The 14,538-nt window shown below is 37.4% G+C and overlaps 1 protein-coding gene across 1 annotated transcript; it reads left to right on the top strand.

Moving 5' to 3' along the window:
- The first annotated feature begins 2,308 nt into the window (after positions 1-2,308).
- LOC135692020 (uncharacterized) lies at positions 2,309-5,222 on the top strand. The gene is made up of 4 exons (XM_065210036.2): positions 2,309-2,468; positions 3,451-3,591; positions 3,963-4,122; positions 5,043-5,222. The coding sequence occupies exons 1-4, from the start codon at positions 2,456-2,458 to the stop codon at positions 5,116-5,118; spliced, it is 390 nt and encodes a 129-aa protein (XP_065066108.1). The 5' UTR covers positions 2,309-2,455; the 3' UTR covers positions 5,119-5,222.
- The last annotated feature ends 9,316 nt before the right edge of the window (positions 5,223-14,538 follow it).

Here is a 14,538-nt window from a genome sequence, read left to right as displayed (position 1 = left end):
TTTGTCTCAGAAAATTGCGTCTAATTTTGAAGACCTTACAGAAGAGACAAGTGCCTCTTGCCAGAAAACTAAGAAAAATGATGTAATCCAAAACGGGCGTTTATTACAGTTCTTAACTTTATAAAATTATTTTTATAAAACATATTGTAAAAGCAATTTAATTATGTTTGAGGATAAACATCCTGAGAATAAACATCACAATTTGTTGTATTTTATAGGCAGTGGGTTAGTTTCCCGCAAAAAATGAGCGCATGCTCTTTGACTCCAGGATGGAGGGTTGCCTAACATATTAAAAGACTTTCTCTTGCTCGTCTCCCCAAAGTTAGGCAAAGATATCAGTGAACAAGTGAACAAAATATGCAAGGGCCTAAGAGGGTACAACTTACCTATTATTTTGTGTTACCGGAACCGAGGGTCAGCTCCCCACATTTTCAACATTTTTCTGCAGGTCAAATATGCTGCCCCCCCCCTCAACGAAAAGTATGAAATGACGCCTTGGCTGTATGATTGTCGAACTCAGTTAGTCATTTCGTAGCTTTGCTTTACTGTTAGAAGCTCTGTCGCTATTTTTGTCTTGGCTGTTGAAGCCGGTCGCTATTTGAGGGTGTAGAAGGGCTTTTGACTAGGTGACTAAAAACTGTTTTGCCAATCATCTTCAGGTGATAAAAAGAGCGAAAAAGAGATTGTGTTTTGTCCAAAAACAACTTAGAGCAGGAGAAAAGAAAACCACCTATTTGCTTCCCAACCAGAATGGTTGTAACTAGACCAAATCATCTATGTGTTAGCTATTGTATATGGAGACGTTTACATGTTACGATATCAGAGATTTGGGGTGGAGGGGGTAATGAATACAAACGTTTCTCGTCAATGTTATAGCCTATTGCTACTGCTTATTAACTGATGATTTTCATTAGTTAATTAGTTAATAAGAGTTTTTACAAATTTTCATTAGGTAATATGTGCGTACCGTAATCGTTAGAATAAGCGCCCGAGCGCTTATTTAATATTTCTGCTTTCAAGGGGGCGCTTATTCGAGATGGGCGCTTATCCGAAAGGAGGGCTTATTAAGTATTTCTAACTTCCTGATAAAAAAAACAAAAAAGAATGACAATTGTCAAAGAAAAGTATTATTCTTTCTTTTCCAAGGCCTTCCCTTCATGCGAGATATAGAATTTTTTCATCGATTTTCTCCGTGAATTTCTAAAATTCGAATAAGTGCCCACCCTAGAACAAGGGGGCGCTTTTTCGAGAGGGGCGCTTATAAAATTATTTTCTTAAAAGGGGGGCGGTTATTCGAATGATTACGGTATTTCTTATGTTTTCTCTTATGAATGATATGAAAGTGTTTTTTCTTTTGGTCGTTTGATATCCTTTAAGCCCTGACAAAATGACTAAACATTTCACTAAACATTTCACTCAACATTTGTTTAGTAAAGTTGAGCGAAGTGTAGCGAGGGTGGCAAAACGTGACTAAACTTTTCACTAAACTTTGCTCAAGATTTCTAAACTGCGACATGTGTAGGACGCTGTGGGGTTGTAGGGTATCTTGCATAGGAATTTGCTTTCTGTTTGTTTTGTTGTATGTTAGCATTAAAGACTTCAAGCGCAAGAAGTGCGTAAAAATAAGAATTTGATAAAAGAAAGGGAGACTAGAAATAGAATACTTATTAGCACATCGATAACAAAGTTGACTGTTGAAGAAGATACAGTAGCCTACAAGGAGACGAAGCAAATGTCTCAAAAAGGCATTCTAGAGATTTTGGGTCACGTGGAGACAGGAAAACCAAGAAAAACCCTGGAAAACCTTTGCTAAACAACACTAAACAACGCTAAACATTTTTGATTAGAATCAAACTTTGCTCAACAACACTCAACTCAACACGACTAAACAACACAAAACAGGGTGGCAAAACGAATAAACTTTTCACTAAACAAAAGTTGTATGGTAGAGGATAACAATTTCTAAACATCCTGTAACAGGCTATTTTAGGTTGCAATTCAATTAATAACTTATAAGAATCTTGCTTTTTGTATACGAAACTATGAAACAATGTTAGAGCCAGGAGTTTTGTACTAAAAGGAACTTTATACATGAGTCACAGCAAATGAATAAAACATCGGCATCAATAAATAGTTTCAAGTGAAAGCGTCACGAAAATTTTTTGAAATTCATTAATTTTTGTTAACAAATTTGATTAATTTTGCATCATCAAATGTGTTTCATTGTGTTATTTCTGGCTTTGTGAACAAAATCATAATATTTTTATGAACAAAATTAAGTCTTTAATGACGTCACACTTTTGGAACTCCCCGTGTCGAAGAAGGCTCTTATTGGCTTTTCGGTAACAATACGTGTTGTTTACGATCAAGTTTGGTGGAAGTTTGAGATCACTTCTCATTTACATGGTGAATTTTGCAGATCAGGTTTCTTTTCATCTCAAGGATAGTGGGAAGCATGGCAAGCAACGGTAGTATTTTGTGTTATTCAAGTTTATTCAAGTTTTATTCAGGTTTTATTCAACGGTTCTGTCTGGTTCTGTTGACGAAGAATAGGGGGGCGTTGGCAGTTACCAATAAGAACAATCTCGTTTAGTGCAGTTCCTTGAGACTTGCAATAAAGGAGTTGTTTTGCGTTTTCATTCCAGTCAAGAGAAAAGTTTAAAGGCTTATGTTTCGAAACAATCGAAATCCTTAAAATTCCTGACTGCACTGCTTTAATTTGGTGTCCACGTAAACTGAAGCAAATTTAGTTCTCTTCAATGCCAGGGGCCATCACAATGGCACCCTTTAAAAACCTTGAGCATAAATACACAATCTCACGTTATTCCTCAATAATCTGCTAATAGCGGTGCAACGGAGGACAGGTGGGAGACCGAGCAGAATAAACTTTGTAATTCGTGTAAACTCAACAAGAAAATATTGGGGGTAATATTTTGACGCCACATTTTTTTGTGATACAGTCCTATGATTTTAACTTCCTTGGCTAAGCAAAAAGTTAGTCATGGGCGTTTGCTAGTCTTGTTGGCGAAGGGACTTTCCTGATAGTAAAAATGGCGTGGCCTAAAAGAATTTTTTGCTTTAAACTTTAAAGAAATTGAGATAAAAAAGTGAAGTTGTGAATTTTATTATATTTGAAAAACATAATGGTTACAGCCTCTGGGTGACTTGACTTAAAATTGAACCTTTGGTATGGTACAAAGGCCAAAGGTCAAGGAAAGGGCCACTTTGGACTCCATGGAAAGGGCAAGATAAGACCTTACCCCCAATGTCTCCTTTCTTGTACCCCTGGGCCATTGGTGACTTGAGTGGTACCACTGTTAATTATTTGAAAAGGAACACTGACTGAAAATTTCAGCTTGGTATTGCAAACCAGTACCATCCTTGGCTTAAAGTCTTATTATGGTTTATTGGGATCTGTTGTTAATATTCTGCTCCTTGTCCTATTGCAAGCTTTATTTGATGAGATTCAAGCACGCAATGCAGAGTTTATGAAACGATGGGCTGACGGTGACATGGAAAGTCTGTCCAAATTGTATGCTGAGGATTGCAAGTTAATGCCAACTGGATGTGACACTCTTGTTGGGAGACAAGGTATTTTGATTCATTTTTTCCCTCATTGGGAAATTTATCACCAAAAGACAAGCTTGTATTATAATGTTTTGACAAATCGGCCAAAGAAGTTTATTAGTTGTAAAAGAAAAGTAAATGCATTTATGTTTGTCTGTATTTATTCAAGTCTTTAATGTTAGTAACAGGACTAAGCAACCTTTTTTCAGCCAGGTTTAAAAATGAGTTAAAAAGTAGCAGAAACATTCATTTAAGTATTCAAGTAAACATAAAATAAAACCATAATTAATGTATGTTTTATCTTCAACTTGTACCTAAAGGTTGTCTCAAGTATGAGCAATTTTTCTTTGAATGTATTTTGAATATATACACAGAATTTTCTTTTTTGTTTCCAGCTGTTGTGGATACTTTCAGCAAAGAATTTCAATCAGGCTTTGTCAAAGTCATTCTTCAGACCTCTGAAGTTGGTGGATGTGCTGATGATAAGTCATGTGCTTATGAACCAGGTCATTACACATTTCTTGACAAGGATGGCAAGCAGCTAGATTATGGGAAGTAAGTTGACAGATTCATCATCTTATTTCTTATAAGTGTCAATTATCATACTTAATCAAATTTTTTTGCATCCTCCATAGGGGTGTCAACTTAAAAAGTTAATAGGGTGCCTGTGCTGTAGGCAACTTCTAGAATCCATACCCATGACCACACCCAATTTACTTTCTTTAGTGTTAAATATTCTGTTTATGAAATCATTCAAACTATCCACCTTCTCAAAAAAGACTTATGGGAAATTGCACATTCATGAAAAATCCATGAAGGGTTGCCAGCACAGAATTTGTCCAAGCAAATATGAGCCATCTCCCCCCATAGAAGATCTCTCTGAAATTTGACAAGGGGCACTGAGCTCCCCTCCTAGGAGCCCTGTGATCCTCCCTATCTCAGGGATCTGTTAAAAGAACCTGGATGCCTATGATAATGAAGCTTTGTTTGAAGTGGCTTACCTCTGATCTGCATCTGTATATAATTTTAGGTTTTTGACCTTTAGCCACATTCTGACAATACATCATCTACTGTGCACCAGACAAAGAAGCTTTTGTATGCTAGCACAGTTCATGCTTTTCTGAAGTTTCATACCACTAGAATCATCATCATCCTAATTTTTAGAGCTAGTTTTGGCTGGGTGTCAAACTTGGGAAAAGCATAGACACAGGAACCAGGGGGCACAGGGGGCATGCACCCTACACTTTTAAGAAACAGTGGTAAAGTACCTACTTACAGCTAACTGAGGTGCCCCTTTTTGACTACATATGCCCCCCCACTTTTAAAAGCTTCCTTAGTCTATGGGAAAAATAATCTAATTCCTGTCTTTGAAAATTGTAGGCTACTATTGAGGATAGTGATTCCATTTTGAAAATACAAAAATTGATTTTCTGGCATTGTAATAAAAAGGTGCAATTGTAAATCTTTTCTTACAGATATGTTGTCATCTGGAAAAGAGTTGATGGAGAATTGAAGCTTTATGTTGATATGTTCAATTCAAATTCAGCATGAAATTCACTGTTGAAAAACCATTTATGGGAGCATTGCAGAGGTATTAAACTGAATGATCTTCTTTTTGTTTTTAATATTTGTGCATGATGAAGAAGAGAAGGACAGTGGTTTGATTTCTTTTCACAACTTTATCTGTCTGGCTGAGTTCCTAAAGTTCCTACCAAAGGTCTTGGTACACTATATAAGCTTGTATTAACAGGGCCCACACCACCAAGGGGCCATAGGGGCCATGCCCCCCACTTTTTGGTAAGCAACATATTTCCAAAGAGGCCCTGTTTTGAAGCACTAAATTCAAGTTCATCTTTGGCCCCTCCACCTTGAAGTTCATGGCATGGGCCCTGATTAAATAGCATCAAATGCTATTATCCCCCTCTTACTGTTTTCCCATTTCCCTGCAATTTCAGGGAAGACAAATCTTTCTTGCAAAAGTGAAATAAATCTATTAACCTTTTAACAGAAATCTACTTTACATTTTGGGTAATGAAAAAGGCTGATGTTCAAATTTATCAATACTTCATTTTTTGTGTGGAAAGCATTCAGTTTTGCCAATCTAACTAAAAAGATCACTTTCTCAATTAGAAAACCATCATGCCATGTGTGGCTTACCCACAATGAATACCCTAACAGTAGAGCAGTAAATGTTCAGGAAAAACCTTTGGATTGCCAGGTCAGTTGTAGGTAGGGTGTTTGATGCACGATAGATGACAAATACAATTACTTGACAAAATTAGCAATTTGATGCAGAAAAAAGTTTTGAGTTTCAGTTTTTTGGGTTTGAGTTGTGTGTGCTTCCTAACTTTGTGAAGAGAAACTGAGATGAGATGGAAGACAAGGACTTTCTGAAAGCCGTATTCAAAGTGAGCAATTGCAGGGGCTGGCGAGGAGAAATTTGTACCTTTTCAAAACTTAGTAGATAGTCAATAGTGTATGTAACACTAGAACATAATAAAAAACAACATTTCAATACTTTGGAGAATAAAGATTTACCATTGGGATGTACATTTACCTGCCTCGTTTGAAGCACTAAAATGCATCTTAAAATTTTCTTTTTCCTTTTTTCCTCATCCTTTTTCAGATACTATTTCCTTTCTCTACATGAACTTGCCTACTCTCTTCTTCATTGTTTACAATTGTACAGCATTCTCTTGCGAAGTATATCATCATTTTTGTAATTAAATTAACAAGCTAGTTTTCTGATAGCATTCATTTTTTTCAAGTGATAACTGTATTTTTGTAACGGTTGACACTTTTCACCTTTTTTATTATTACCTAGGTAGGCGTGACTAGAACGGCTCTCCAGTGCTCATCTTTTATTTTAAAAACCAAAACTTTTGTTTGCTGTTGTGGTCACACCCTTCAACTTACCCCTACCTTTTCCTTAATCTTTCCCTTTTTTAGCCAAAGATCGGGCTCCCCATTTACTGCTCGCAGCCTGTGTTGAAAATTTGATGCGTTTTCCCTTATAGATACGATTGATGCTCCTATTTCTTGGGTGCGAGCTGGTAGAAACCCTAGCAAATCCATATTAGTTACCTGGCCACACTTGCCACCGGGCCACACTTGCCACCGGGCCCCGTCCCCTCAAGCAGACAGTAGCCCCAGAAAACTTTCAAAAGTTTTATATGATGTCATGTCATAGAGTTTCTCTTACACGATTTTCTTTTTATTACATGTGAAATGTTTCGGAAAACATTGTCTCCACAAGGCGGGAGAGGTATGATAAACAAAGTAATGACCTATAATTTTAAGAATGATTCATAGAATGGTATGTCTAAAGTAGGAGGGGTTGATGTAATGTTCCTGATTAGGGAATTTTCAGAAGAAGATTTTACAGACAACTAGATCTCCGTTTGAACTTCTGAACTGGATATCATCAAACATTTTTGAATACATGGTAAAGACTAATGTTATGGACATGGCCCTGCATAGCTGGCTGGTCAAGGGAGCAGTTGCCAATTAAATTATATTGCATATTGAGAGGTATTTTATTCCGTTCTTTCAGATCATGTAGTCAAATTTTAGAAACTCTAATAAAAATTTGATGACCCCACACTTCGGTACTCTATGAGCCAAGACGTGATGAAAATTTTCCATAACTCCCCGCTGTCCATAACTTTGTCCCAACCACACGATGTGAGAGTTTTTGTCCCAATCCGAACAAAACCAATCCAAATACTTTGCATAGGTAAAATTGCTTCAAAGAGTTCATTTTCTAGCGAACTGGAATAATTCATATTTGAAAATTGCTCACCCTTCTGCGGCAATCTCGAGAATAAAGTCGAGACGTTTTGTTATGATTAAGGACGCATGCTTATCAATGAAAAATTCAACAAAAATTCCAATTTTTTCATGTGCATATAAATAAATGTATTTGTCCGATTCGTTAATTGAGTTTTTTGTAGCTACAGAGACAAAACCTGAAACTTTCATTTTATTTTTCAACGACTCGTGATAGTTCTTTTATCTCAGTTTCTACAAATAGAATGTTCGGACTTACACTTTTGTTGATAGGGAAGCTACATCTGTGCTTAGGCCCGGGGCCTTAAAAATGTTAGTGTGGCCCGGATAAAGTTTTTTTCGCAAATCACAACGGAATGCAGCATCAACGAGAATTATTCAATGCAGGATGCAGGTGTACACAAGGTTTTCGTTAGCTTTTACCAAAACACTGACTGCAAAACTGGAATGAATAAGAATTATGAAATTGGTTAAAAAAACTTGAAGCGATTAGGACTAATTATGGGAAGTAATTGTATTTGTAGCTATAATCGAGTACATTTATCGCTGACATCAACATTTTACTGACTCATAGATTTATATAATTTTTTTAAAAACAATTTTAGAAGATTTTGTTTAGTTGATTGTTATAACAAATGTAGCATTGATAATTCTACTACTACTGCGAACAGAAACATAATATCACATCATTTGAAACTCTATCATTTAGATAGCGAACTCGCTGAGCAAAATAACAAAGTTTTCGGTCGTTCGTTCACCTTACTGTGCACCCAACACAAAAAGTGTTCGGTGAATCTTAGGTGATATTTCTGTCGGACCGTTGGGCCTTAAACGCCTAGTTTTCTTTCAACAGGCTAGGCTGAAAATGTAAAGAGAGCCTGTTTTGTTGTAGTCTCTATGGAAAAACATACAGTTCTTGTTGTATTCTTTTTATTGTATTCTTCTTGTTGTGTTCATGAAAATTTAATGCACCTTTCGTGTTCTACATTTAAACCTGATAACTAGTTTCAGCTGTAAAACAGGTTGATTGTTTTTAGATTTTTACGGTTTACGGTAAACCCAACTCTCTTCTTTAATATTTAATCGGCAGAACTAAGTAAACAGCGGAACACACATGGGCTATCAGAGCCGCCAGAGATGCGTAATTGTCTTAGTTTCTAGTGGCAGCGTTTGGATATATACTAGCAAAGAAGCAATGTTTTTATAACACATATTTCAACATTTCCCTGAGCGAACTCTGTGTAATATATGCGCTAATCTTATTCAAATGTTCACACACCAAACCTATGGAGATGGGGCTGGGTTACTCTGGGGAACTCTTCTGTTTAGTAAAACCACCTGCCCAATACCCGTCAGTGGGGGGCGTGGGGGGCGTGGGGGTCGGAAGAAGGGCTCAGTAAATAACAAACAAGTATATGTTTAGTTGGGCGGATTCCTTACTTGTTAATATGAATAAACCCTACATTATGCTATTGTTTTTTTCGAATGAGTAATTTTATTAGCACTTTAGAGTCCCCGAATAGTTTGAATGATTTCAACAGTGAATCCTAAACACAAATGCAAGTACTGTGTGTAGGGTTTGTCCACATGGGTGTGGCATGGAGCGTGGCCTCTACACGTTCCCTACAGCATAACCCCATCCTAACTTTTGAGGCAGGTACCCCTGATGCCAGTGTAAAGAACGAGAGCTGTCTCGTTTCCCTCTCTGAAATATAAATATTGATGATAACGAAAACAAATCGCCAGAAGTATAGCACTGAATTTTAGGTTGAGTCCTTAGTCTAAATTGATATTTAAAGGCATTGAGTCATGATAAAATTGGTTGGGTATACCCAAAGTGCCAAAATCCGCCGAGTCGAGATTTTCATTACTGCGATGCTATTGGTTGACCTTAAACTGGTCACATGAACTCACCTCGTACTGATTAACAAAACAGTTTCCATCAATAGCAAGTTGTCAACAACGGATGCCAACATCACGTGAAACAGAAACGATCACGCCGAAACCAAATATAATCTAACCGGTTTCTTCTATCTATCCGTCACAAGACTATTTTAAATAATGTACTCATTCTTTGGTCACAAAAGCGCCCACAAGAAATGCTTTTTTTCTAACCTTTATTGAAGTCCCAGCTGGCTCGCGTTGACCGTTCGCACAAACGCAGAGTTAAGTGTGAGAAGGGAGGCATGGCATGGCATGGCCCTTCTGGAATTGAGACTTTTATTCAGATTTGACTATTGTTGCACTCTGTCATTTCACTTGATTAGGGTTGTTAGACAAGTACATTTCAGCCAGGCACCGCGGAGCAGGGGGGGGGGGTGATTGCAAGAGTTGCCAACGATGAAATTGTGTAGCAGGCGAAATGATATCGTGACATATTAAGATCTCAGTGTATACAAAATAGACACAGCTTTTAGCACAGTTCTTTTTATGAGATGCTAAATTTATAAATACAATTGGCAATGTTGCTTAGATTACTATGCATAACTATATATCCAGAATACGTTCATAAGATGAACAAATTTTACAGTTGGTCGATAATCAAGCACAGACGCAGCCGGATTTTTACTTCAAAAAAAGAATGGTTTTTTACTGTAAGATTTAAGTAGCACATAGTTCTGAGATCGGGAATTATTTTGTAAGAAAATCATTTTGTAAGAGATTTTGTAGGAAAATCATTTTCTAAAAGGTATTTGTCAACGGCTTGCGGCCTTGTGGCACTAGACAGTTTCAAAAACAGTTTCTGAAAGACGGTTTCAAATCCTTCGGTCTGCAATTTTTCCGAAAATTAATGCAGGTTACATTTTTCAGTGCGGTTATACTAGCTTTTCAAGCAAGCGAAATGAATTTATTCTGTTATATAGCTGTGCAAACATCAAAATATAAAAATGAATTCACAAATATGTAATAACTTTGAAAGTTTATTCCGAAGGACATAGAAAATGCGATGACATTGTTGCTTTTTGCACTTGCAGCTTTCTCTCCCACACAACCTTGCAAAAATCTAACTCTTCTCTTGCAAATTGTAAAATTAAATCTTGAAGTTCACAACCCACACTTAAGCCCAAGTTGAATTCACAACCAGAAACAATTGTCGCGGTTTTCATTGCTTTTAGGATATGATAACCAACCATCAATGACTCCTTTCCATAAATGTTTAAGGTAATCAACGGTTTTCCGTCGTTTGTTTCCTTGTCAGAAACACCAAGGACAGAAAAAACGGCAACAAAACCCGCTGACTCAGAATCGTATCGCGTGTATGTAAACGATATATCGTTTCTTTTCGCCAGATGCTCCCAGTTTTCAGGAACGTTCAAATGGAAGGTTTCCCCTTCAATCATCAATATATCGCCAACAAAGAGACTGCGGAAGGCTTGCTCCTCGTTGTAAAGCTTGGAAAACTCTGTCACTGTCAAACAATTTTCTTGAAACGGACGATTCATTGCCTTGGCAATGTCAGGGAGGAGTATTGTATCAACTGACTTTGGAGTGCATGACAAGATAATTTTGGAATATACCTTTATCGCAGTATAGCCTACAGGTATGCGAATGTGGGCTGGTCTGGCTCGAATGATGCAGTTGAGGTTGGCAAGCTTCTTGTTGGCAAATCTCAAGGCGCTATTCACCAACTGTTTGTATACACCATGACCTCGATACTCTTCGGCTACTCTCGAACTTCTTACGATTACACTTCTCCCTCCATCAGTTATATTCAGCGCTAGAAAGGCGACCACTTGACCTAAATTAGTCTCAGCAACGTAGGGCAGCCATAGATCATCTCTGATCCATTCAGGAAAAATTTTCGCAGTGAAGTCCGTACCTTGATAAATTCCCATTGATAATGCATTGACTGCATCTTGGTCAGATATTCTTGCTTCCCTTACCATATAAGTGAACATGGCTGCCCTTCGCCTTGAACGTTTCGCGTTTAAATGAACTCGTAGACTTCGTCGTGGTTTTCTAGGTTTGAGAAAATAGAGGCTTGTTTGAGCAAACCAGTTTGCTATGAGTTGGTTTAATTACTTCGTTTTTCTAGCTAAAAAAACCTGTTTCATTCTTTACATGACCCAGTTTTTCACGAAGCGCGTGTGTGTAAAATCGAGAATGATCGGCATATTTTACAGACCAGCTACCCAGAATAAATCTTTAATGTTTTTGACCGTTCTCTTTTGTTCTTTAGATCAGCTTCAGAGAAGAGTTCAGTTCAATTAAATTTCGTAGATTATCTTGAAATATTCATACGCTTTTGATTTCAAAAGAAAAGACAAAAGTTTTTACAAAAAAATTTATCGACAATGAAAAGCATCAAGTACGTAAATTTAAAAACATGGTGTTGTCGACACATGAAACATAAATCTTGTGCGTTGAATTTTCATGCCATTGAAGTTAGATTCTTAAATTTAATGAAAACATCAAAACGATCTGCAAAATAAACAAAAACAAAGTTTAAGCTTTTTCAAGTGTTGCAAGAAACCTTGACCCTCAAAAGGCTAACTTGCTATGTAACTCATATATACTGAGAAATTTTGATTATTGCCTACTTATCTGGTTTTCGTGGAAAAACTGTCCACAATGAAATAAATCATGTTCATGTGCGTGCCCTGAGAGTGCTGCTAAGTGATTTTGACTCTCGTTTTGAAGAGCTTTTACTCAGGAACGAGGAAGTCTCAATGCATTTAGAAACTGCAAAAACTTGAGCTAGAGGTGAACAAATATATTTGTAATACCGCTACCAGTGGCGGCTCGTGTATTGGGGCTAGTGGGGCTCAGCCCCACCAAAGATTTCCGAAAATAAGTTTTAGATTTATAAACGTAAATAAAATCAACGTCCATTATTAATTTAGCACTGGTCACTAATTTCTTTGCTTCGAGTTTCACTGTTTGTTTAGGTCCCACTGCCCGCGGTTCTTTCGAAAGCTGAGCACGTATCGGAAACCATCCCCGACATTTTGGGGCTAGCCCCAAACTAGCAGAAAATGCACCAATCAAGTGCCTCTCATGACTCGACTATTCAATTGATGACTGCCTTCTGAATGGCCAATTCTGCTCGAATCTGCATTCCTTTGGGGCTAGTTGAAACTAGCTCCAAGCAATTCAATTCAACGGTAGCTGAATTTTTGGTTGTTGTGATAGGCAAGGTTGATCTTGAAGTGGAACGTCGCAGAGCTGCGTGTATTCGTTGACTCGCAATTTTTAGCTTTAAAACATTGAAATAAAGCATACAAGTTCATAAGAAATTGAAATATAGCATACATGATCTTTATCAGAATTAATTTTGCCGATCTTGAAATAAGCTCATAATGGGAAGGCTAGGCCGTAGGCCTTCTAATGGCATTAAGTATATTTCCAATGCAGGCTTTCAACTGGAGCAATTTTAGCTTCACGGCATATGAAGATAAATCAATTAACAGTTTGAACTTTTTCTTCTTTAAACAATTTTTAATTACCATGATATGCAATGCAAAGGATATCGTCTACGGGTTGGCCATATTCAAGTCTATGTTTTTATGGACATCCCCCACGAACTCCCCTTTTTGTGAAGAGAGAAACGGTCCAGCGGACTTGAATGAATAAGGTTGAGCACACCAACATTTCACATACACTCTTTTTTTTAAGAACCAGTAAATTTAGTTCAGGCTGACTGTTCTTAATTTTTTCGAAAATCTGAGGCTGTATTGTTCTTAATTTGTTCCTACTCTAATAGGGTGTAAGCAGTGCGAGTGCTAGCTTTTTCGCTCTAGGGAGGTGTTCAGGCCTCATTTGCCAACAAAGTGAGTGAGACAACCTTCATTTGCCGAAAAGTTTGAATATTCGACGAAAAAGCACCCACATATCGCTAAAAATCCTCGATTTTCAGAAAAAACGTTGTTCAAAATTGCATTTTGCATAAGCTCAGCCTCAGCTTGTTCTTAATTTGTTCTTAACTTTTGACAAATTTTGAGGCTCGTGTTCTTATAAAATTGTTCTTATAAAAAAAGAGTGTAGTTTATTACTTTGCTTATCAAAAATTATACATGATTAATAGAAACACTTGTTTTTTTCAATCAAAACTTTCAAACTGATGACAGCCTTGTTGATTAGAGGTAGTAAAGAATTGAAAGGCTTTTTATTATTCTTAGGGTTCCGTGTCTATTGCTTTAGATTTCGAATATTACGTCATCCAAAAATTGCCCCACCAAAAATTTACCCCACGAGCCGCCACTGACCGCTACTCCAAGCGCTAAGCCTCGTTCTTAATTGCTTCGTTTGTGCATTTCCTCCGCCCTTTCACCCACTCTCCCAGCCTTAGTCATTACTTGTTTGTTCATACTCTTTTGCGTCAAATTGCATCACTCTCTTCGTTGCATTGCGTATATAAGCAGGCACACTTCTACTAAGGAACCCCACCCCCTATCATAGTATTATTCACAATGGCGATATCCCATGCCGACCAGACCGGTGCTGTCGAATTACTTTCTACAAGCTTTGATTTAAATGGTGGCATCATGTCAGATTCTGGTATCTTGCTTTGCAGTAACGATATTGAGAACTTGATAATAAATGAAATAGAGAGAATTAAAGGGAGCAAACAGCGAGCATGGCCTAACCGAAAACATCATTGTTATTGCCGTCGATTTCATGATGAAACATGGCAAGCTAAAAAAGGCTTTTCATGCAGGACGCGAATCATTCAGCATCCCGGATAGCACAGAAACAAATGAAAGCAATATAGAATCGGAAAAAGAAGTGGAAAAAGGAACTGAAAAAAGAATATCACTTGATGAAGATAAGATGATAGAGAAGGATAAAGAACATGATAAGGATTCACCAAGAGCTCCGAACGATGAAGCCATGGCTTTGGAATTTCGCGATGAGTTGGTGAGAAAATCTCTTGAACAGGAATGCGAAGGAAAGTCACAAAATGAAGTTGAGACATCGGGGAAAAAGGAATCTGAAGGATCTATTTGCAGCACCAGTTTCGTGTTTCAAGAGAGCGCATCAAATCGTTTGGAAATGTTAGAGACAAACTTAGCATTGGTGGCAAAACAATTAACAGAACTTAAGGAGAAGGATGGAAATAAAAACAGTGACTTACCTTTTGACAAAATATTGGACAGGCTCTGTTTTCTTGAAAGAGAGAATCAAAGTCTCCAAGCAGAAAATGAAAAATTAAAAATTGAAGCTTTGAAACTCAAAGAGCCA

Source organism: Rhopilema esculentum, chromosome 13 (assembly GCF_057945365.1).
Source record: "Rhopilema esculentum isolate cy_ngs chromosome 13, ASM5794536v1, whole genome shotgun sequence".
NCBI lineage: Eukaryota > Metazoa > Cnidaria > Scyphozoa > Rhizostomeae > Rhizostomatidae > Rhopilema > Rhopilema esculentum.
Note: the sequence above shows the minus strand (reverse complement) of the source record. Positions and strands in the feature narration are given on the sequence as shown.